This window comes from Propithecus coquereli, unplaced genomic scaffold (assembly GCF_000956105.1).
Source record: "Propithecus coquereli isolate 6110/MARCELLA unplaced genomic scaffold, Pcoq_1.0 Scaffold18, whole genome shotgun sequence".
In the NCBI taxonomy this organism is placed as follows: Eukaryota; Metazoa; Chordata; class Mammalia; order Primates; family Indriidae; genus Propithecus; species Propithecus coquereli.
The window spans coordinates 12,088,564-12,097,085 of record NW_012142745.1 but is presented as its reverse complement, the minus strand read 5'-3'; the positions used below and the strand labels follow the sequence as shown (position 1 = coordinate 12,097,085).

Below are 8,522 nucleotides of genomic sequence, written 5' to 3'. Positions count from 1 at the left end.
TGGGCACTTGGGTTGTTTCCACATCTTTGCAATTGCAAATTGTGCTGCTATAAACATTTGAGTGCAGATGTCTTTATTACAGAATGTATTTTTTTCCTTTGGATAGATGTCTAGTAGTGGAATTGCTGGATCAAATGATAGTTGTATTTTTAGCTCTTTGAGGTATCTCCAAATTACTTTCCACGTGGGTTGTACTAATTTGCAGTCCCACCAGCAGTGTAAGAGTATTCTAATCTCTCCACATCCACACCAGCATTTTGGGACTTTTTGATAGAGGCCATTCTCACTGGACTTAGGAGATATCTCACTGTAGTTTTGATTTGCATTTCCCTAATGATTAGAGATGTTGAGCACTTTTTTATATGTTTGCTAGCTATTAGTCTGTCTTCTTTTGAAAAGTTTCTGTTCATGTCCTTTGCCCATTTATTGATGGGGTTGGTTGATTTTTTCTTGTTGATTTTCTTAAGTTCTGTATAGATGCTTGTTATCAGCCCTTTATTGGATATGCAGAAAGCAAATATTTTCTCCCATTCTGTAGGTTGTCTGTTCACTCCAATGATAGTTTCCTTGGCTGTGCAGTTTTTTAATTTGATCAGGTCTCATTTGTTTATTTTTGTTGCTGCTGTGATTGCTTTGGTGTCTTCTTCATAAATTCTTTACCTAGGCCAATGTCTAAAAGAGTCTTCCCAACATTTTGTTCCAGAATTTTTAAGATTTCGCGCCTCAGGTTTAAATCTGTTATCCATCGTGAGTTGATTTTTGCAAGAGGTGAGAGGTGGGGATCCAGTTTCAATCGTCTGCATGTGGATATCCAGTTTTCCCAGCACCACTTATTGCATAGAGATTCTTTTCCCCAATGTATACTTTTTTCTGCTTTGTCGAAGATTAGATGGCTATATGAGAATGGTTTTTATCTGGGATCTCCATCCTATTCCAAAGGTCTATATCTCTTTTCTTGTGCCAGTACCATGTTGTTTTGGTTACTATAGTCCTGTAGTAAAGTTTGAAGTCTGGCAGACTGATGCCTCTCAATTTGTGCTTTTTGCTTAAGATCGCTTTGGCTATACGAGGACTTCTCTTGTTGCAGATGAAAGATCCTTCTTTTATAATTTAAATAGATTGGAGGGATTTTACCCCAGGAATTAGTTACACTTCAAGGTCTTTCTTTCAAAATACCTGTAGATAATGTCATCCTCTGCTCCATCCTCCAAAATCCCACCCAACAGCCCGGGGCAGCAGGGTCTGAGCTCTCAAGCTCGGTGGCCACATTCACTGCTCCCACAGTGACTTTCCTCCTGGTGATTTGAAGGGATATTTCTAGACCTATTATTGGTTTGAACTTATGGAAATGGAGAAAACCTGTCAAATTTTAGTCTTGTCTCCCTATTTGAGGCATCGCCTGGGGGAACAGAGAGCAGGATGGCAGCAGGGCAGCACACGAGACACCAGACAGGCTGGTGTCTGTCTCCCCCTTTGCCGTCTGCTTTGCTTCACACTCCATCATCTGAGCTTTCTCTGTTGCTGAAAGGGAAGCTCAGGGCGGGGGTTCTAGAAAAAACTGCTCACTGAAGGAGGGGGATGAGCAGAGGTTGATTAATGGGTATAATTCTACAGTTAGATAGAAGAAATAAGAACTGGTATGTGATGGATCAATAGGGGCTGTACGGGTAATTTTAATTGTACATTCCAAAATAGCTAGAGGAGAATAATTCAAATGTTCCTAGTGTAAAGATCAGTATTTTAAGTGATGGATATCCCAATTAATCTGATTCAATTATATGAAAGTATCAGATTATCACATGCACCCCCAAAACATGTACATCTATTATGTATCACTCAATGAATCAATAAAAATGATACTTCACGTTGCTCAGGGAGCCCCACACACCATGTGAGTGGGGCACAAGGGATTGGATTTAGCTGAAGCAGGTATTGAATGTCTTAAAATGAACTTATGGCCAAGTTTGTGGCTCCTGTACTGGCTGCCCCTCAGCCAGTTAAGAAAATTGATTTTTCATTCAGAGCATGGAGTATAAAATAAAAATCTAGATGGTTAGCTATTGAAAGTGTTTTGATCACACTTTTTACCTCTTTTTCTGCCTCTTCTTCTTCTTCTTCTCCTCAAAGGTCTAGGAATGGCAGTTTTTCTCTCTGAGAAAGTAGAAAAATAACACCAACATCTCTTGTTTATGACACTGCATCACAAATAGTAGTGTTTTACAAAAACATCATTCAATTGTAACTCTTCAGGGAATTTGTAGAAATTAAGTCCCAGGTCTAAGAGATGTAGAGTTAAAGATAGCACAAAGGATTGACTTTAAAAAGATCTCAGAAGAATGTAGTGTCTGATATGTTAATATATGTTGATTGTGTGTGTCCAAAAAAGAGTGAGTCATTCCAGATGCATGTTTACATATATTGCCTTTGCTCTGCCCCAGTCAGAGCTACGAGCATGTTTATCCCTCAGATGGTGCACACCGCACCCATTAGATGTGAATATCCACATCCCCTTCTCCCCCCTCCCACCTGCCCAATACCTGATGAATGTTACTACTATATATGAATGTAAGTGTTGATCAATTAACACCAGTTTGAAGGTGCGTGCATGTGGTGCTTGTTTTTCCATTCTTGTGATACTTCACTTAGTAGAATGGGCTCTAGCTCCATCCAAGATAATACAAGGGATGCTAGATCACCGTTATTTTTTTGTGACTGATTAGTACTCCATGGTATACATATACCACATTTTATTAATCCAGTCTTTGACTCTTCCCCATGCCTTCCTTTCTTCCTTAAGAAATAACTTCTTTGACATCAATATTTATTACCTCCATTTCTGTCTTTCAGTATTTTCCCAATTCCTAGGGACTTTCTTCTGTTAAGCTGAGGGCTCACTGCTTGAGGTGCTGGCCCCCTCCCCTTTCTGCCCCCATCCCAGGCTACCTGGACTTCCCCAATGGGCCCTGATGAAGTGCCTGAGCCCCTTAACTGGTAGCCTGTGATTCACAGCTACAAATTCATCCAGTCAGCCTTACCTGTTGTGTCAGATGCCTGGTTATGGTTAGTTCTTGCTTGGGCTTGCTGCTTCTCTTCTGAATTAAAAAATGGCTTTTCCTTTATTATGTTTGTCAATGGCACAAAACAGGAATTACTTTGGCATCCTTGGCTGGAGATCTCTGCCCCTGGGCCAAATAGTGAGGAATGAAGAATTTTCATTTGTTTTCCCACGGGGCTCTTTACTGCCATTGATAACTCTCTCTTTCCCAAAATCTCTTCATGGGCTCAAAGTCTTTCCCAGACAAGTCAGTTGGCAAGTCTGGAATAAGTCCCTACTTCCTCATATGCACAGACATAAATGTGAGGCAACAAGAAACATAAAAGAACCAAAGAGATATAAGACCACTAAAACAGCACAATCTTTTGGTAGTTGACCACAAAGCAATGGAAATAAAAAACTATCTCACAAAGAATTCAAAATAATTGTTTTAAGGAATCGGAGATAACTTCAAGAAAATACAGAAAAATGATTCACTGAAATCAGGGAGACAATAAACTGCTAAAAGGAGAATTTTAATAAAGATATTGACATTATTAAGAAAATAAAACAGAAATTCTGGAGCTGAAAAATACAATGAATGAAATGAAAAATGCAACAGAGAGTATCAACAGCAGAACTGATAATGTAAAAGAAAGAATTGGTGAACTCAAAGACAGGTTATTTGAACATATACAGTCAGAGAAGAAAAAAGAATGAAAGGAATGAAAAAAGTTTGCAGGATTTTTGAGACACATTAAAAAAGCTAATACTTGAGTCATAGGAATTCATAAAGGAGAAGAAAAAGACAAAGGGGTAGAAAGCTTTTTTAAAGAAATAATAGCAGAAAATGTTCCAAATCTATGGAAAGACATAAATTTCTATGTACATGAAGATCAGAAATCTCCAATGAGATTCAATCCAAACAAAACTAAACTAAGACATACTATAATCAAACTGCCAAGAGTTAAGTACAAAAACAGGATCCAAAAAACAGCAAAAGAAAAGAAGCAAATAGTATGTAAGGGTGTTTCAATAAGGCTAGTAGTGCATTTCTCAGCAGAAACCTATAAGCAAAAGAGAGTGGGACGATATATTTAAAAGACTAAAGGAAAAAAAATCCTTCCCACTAAGAATACTGTATTTTTAAGAAATGTCCTTTAGCAATGAAGGAGACATAGATGTTCCCAGACAAACACAAGCTGAGGTAATTCATTTGCACCAGACCTGTTTTTACAAGAAATCAAAAAGAAGTTCTTCAAGCTGAAAGAATATGTTGCTGATTAATAATATAAAAACATAAGAAAGTATAAAACTCACTGGTAAAATAAGAGCACAGTCAAAATACAGAGTATTCTAATAGTAACGGTTGTATATAAGTCACTTATATCTCAAGTATGAAGGATAAAAGATAAAAAGCAAAAATAATATTTACAATAATTTTTAAGGGACACAATATAAAAAGAAGTAAATTGTGACTTCAAAAATTTAAATTGAGGGGGTAGAGGAAAAGTGCAGAATTTTTGTATGTGATCAAAGTTAAGTTGTTTTCAGCTTATAATAGCCTGTTATAAGTATAAGATGTTTTTTATAAGCTTCACGTTAACCATAAACTAACCCATAGTAAATATATAAAAATAAAAAGAAATCGAAGTTTAACACTAGAGAAAAATCACCTAAACACTAAGGAAGACAGCAAGAGTGGAAGAAAGGAAGGAGAATAAACAAAACAACTGGAAATCAATTTAAAAAATGGGAGTAGTAATTATTTATCTAGCAATAGTTAACCCTAAATTTGAATGGATTAAATTTTACAATCAACAGACAAAGAATGGCTGAAGGAGTAAAAAAAAGTTACCCAAATATATACAGCTGACAAGAGACTCACTTCTTCTTTAAGGACACACATAGAGTAAGAGTGAAAAGATTGAAATAGATATTCCATGCAAATGGAAACCAAAGAAAGAAGGAGTAGCTATACTTATGTCAGGTAAAATAAACTTCAAGTCAAATACTGTAAATGAAGAGAAAAAAGGTCATTATAAAATGATGAAGGGGTCAATTCATCAAGATGATACATAATTATAAAAGTAAATGCACCCAACACCCAAGCAACTAAATACATAAAGGAAATATTAATAGAGCCAAAGGAAAGATAGACTGTAATACAATTTTAGTAGGGAACTTCAGAACCTTACTTTTAGAATGGACAGATCATCCAGACAGAAAATCAATAAGAAAACATTAAACTTAAACTACACTTTAGATCAAATTGACCTAACAAGCATATACAAAACAGTCTAACCAACAGCAGAAGAATGCACATTCTTCTTAATTGTACATGGAACATTCTCCAGGATAAATCATATAAAAGGCCATAAAACAAATCTTTAAAAAGTCAAAAAATTTGAAATTATGTCAAGTATCTTTCCTGACCACCATGATATATAACTAGAAATGAATAACAGGAAGAATTTTGGAAAATTCATAAGCATGTGGATAGTAAACAACATGCTCCTGAAGGAAATTTAAAATATCCTCAGGTAAAAGAAAATGGAGATACAACATACCAAAACTTGTGGGGCTCAGTAAGAGCAGTTCTAAGAGGGAAAGTTGATAGCAATAAACATGTGCATTAAGAAAGAGAAAAGATGTCAAATAATACTAATCTTACACCTCAAGAAACTAGATAAAGAAGAAAAACTAAGCCCTAACCTAGCAGAAAGAAAGAAATAATAAATATCATATCAGAGATAAATGAGATAGAGGCTAGAAAAACAACAAAAAGATAAAAAAAAAAAAACCCAAGGAATTGGTTTTCTGAAAAGATAAACAAAATTCACCAACCTTTAGACAGAGTAAGAAAAACAGAAAGAAGACTCAAATAAATAAAATCAGAAATGAAAGAGGAGACAATACCACTCATACCACAGAAATGCAAAGGATCAATATAATATCAAAAATTATGCAGATAGAGGCTAGCCAAAAAAAAAAAAGATAAAAAAAAAAAAACCCAAGGAATTGGTTTTCTGAAAAGATAAACAAAATTCACCAACCTTTAGACAGAGTAAGGAAAACAGAAAGAAGACTCAAATGAATAAAATCAGGAATGAAAGAGGAGACAATACCACTCATACCACAGAAATGCAAAGGATCATAAGAGAATACTATGAAAAATTATGCACAAATTGGATATCCTGGAAGAAAGAATTGGATAAATTCCTAGATACATACAACTTACCAAGACTGAATCACAAAGAAATAGAAAAATTGGAACAGATCGGTATAAAGTAAGGATATTTAACCCACCATCAAATACATCCCATCAAGCAAAAGCCCAGGACCACATGGTTTCATTGCTGAATTCTACCATACATTTAAAGAACTAATATCAATTCTTCTCAAACTCTTCTAAAAAAATGTAGAAGGGGGATACTTCCAAACTCATTTCATGAGGCCAGCATTACCCCTGATACCAAAGCCAGATAAAAACACTACAAGAAAAGAAAATTACAGGCACATATCCTTAATAACATAGATGAAAAATCCTCCACAAAATACTAGCAAATCAAATTCAATAGTACATTAAAGAGATATTCAATATGATGAAGTGGAATTTCTTTCTGGTATGCAATGATGATTCAACATACACAAATCTATAAAGGTCACCCACTGCCTTAATAAAATGAAGGACAAAAACCATATAATCATCTCAATAGATGGAGAAAAAAGGCGTTTGACACGATTCAACATTCCTTCATGATAAAAACCTTCAACATAATAAAAACTCTCAACAAATTAGCTATAGAAGAAATGGACCACAACACAATAAAAGTCATGTATGATAAGTCCACAGCTAACATCTTACTCAATGGTGAAAAGTCAAATGCTTTCCCTCTAAGACCAGGAATAATCTTAGGATACACTTTCTTCACCACTTCTTCTCAATATAATAATGTAAGCCCTATACAGAGCAATTAGGCAAGAAAAAGAAATAAAAGACATCCAGATTGGAAAGGAAGAAGTTAAACTGTCCCTATTTGCAGATGACATGATCTTATATGTAGAAAACCCTGAATACTTCACCAAAAAAGTGCTAGAACTAAGAAAAAAATTCAGTAAAGTGGAAGGATACAAAATCCATGTGCAAAAATCTGTTGCATTTCTACACACAAACAATAAACTATCTGAAAAAGAAATCAGGAGAACAATCCAATTTACAATAAGTACAAAAAATACTTAAGAATAAATTTAACCAAGGAAGTGAAATATTTTTACATGGAAAACTCTAAGACATCTAAAGAAATTGAAAAAGAAACAAAGAAATGGAAAGATATCCCATGTCCATGGATTGAAAGAATTAATATCGTTAAAATGTCTATACTACTCAAAGTGCACTACAGATTTAATGCAATCCGTATGACAATTCCAATGGTGTTTTTCACAAAAATAGAAAAAACAAATCTAAAATTTGTGTGGAAGCACAAAAGACCCTGAATAGCCAAAGCAATTTTAAACAAAAAGAACAAAGCTGAAAGCCTCACACTATCTGACTTTAAAATATACTACAAATTCATAGTAATTGAAACAGGATAGTACTGGCATAAAAATAGAGACATAGACAAATGGAACAAAATAGAGAGTTTGGATCCATGTATTTATGCTCAACTGATTTAAAACAAAGATGCCAAGCACACACAATGGGGAATGACAGTCTCTTTAATAAATAGCATCAGGAGAACTGGGTATCCACATGCAGAATGAAATTAGATGTTTATCTCACACCATATAAAAAATATAAACTCAAAATAGACCAAAGATTTAAATGTAAGACCTGAAACTGTAAACTTACTAGAAGAAAATATACAGGGAAAGCTCCATGACATTGGTCTGAGCAATGGATTTTCAGTTAGAACACCAAAACACAGTCAAGAAAAGCAAAAATAAATAAAGGAGGCTACATTATGTTAACAAGCTTATGCACAGCTGAGGAAGCCATCAACAAAGAGGCCCCTTTCAGAATGGGAGAAAATATTGGCAAACCATACATCTGATAAGGGGTTAATATCCAAAAATATATAAGAAACTCAAAACATTCAATAGTAAAAAAAATAAATAAATAAACCAATTTAAACCCAATTTAAAAATGGGGAAAGGCAGGAGTTTGAGGTTGCTGTGAGCTAGGCTGATGCCACAGCACTCTAGCCCGGGCAACAGAGTGAGACTCTGTCTCAAAAAATAAAAATAAAAATAGGGAAAGGATCTGAATAGACATTTCTCAAAGGAACACATACAAATGGTCAACAGTGTCAAAATGCTCAGTATCACTAATCAAGAAAATTCAAATTAAAACCACAATGAGATATCACCTCAGACCTGTTGGAACGGCTGTTATCAAAGACTAAACATAACAAACATTGGTGAGGATATGGAGAAAAGGGAACCCTTGTACATTTTTAGTGAGAATGTAAATTAGTTCAACCATTAC

At 34.9% G+C, this 8,522-nt stretch overlaps 1 protein-coding gene across 1 annotated transcript in view; it reads right to left on the bottom strand.

The window, feature by feature from the left end:
• LOC105808830 (nuclear autoantigen Sp-100-like) overlaps positions 1 to 8,522 on the bottom strand; it is a 19,674-nt gene that overhangs the window by 2,923 nt on the left and 8,229 nt on the right. The window contains exons 4-5 of the mRNA XM_012642590.1: positions 3,036 to 3,182; positions 2,089 to 2,151 (exon numbers count right to left, since the gene is read on the bottom strand). Coding sequence (XP_012498044.1) covers positions 2,089 to 2,151; positions 3,036 to 3,182 — 210 coding nt within the window. The remainder of the gene's footprint in view (positions 1 to 2,088; positions 2,152 to 3,035; positions 3,183 to 8,522) is intronic.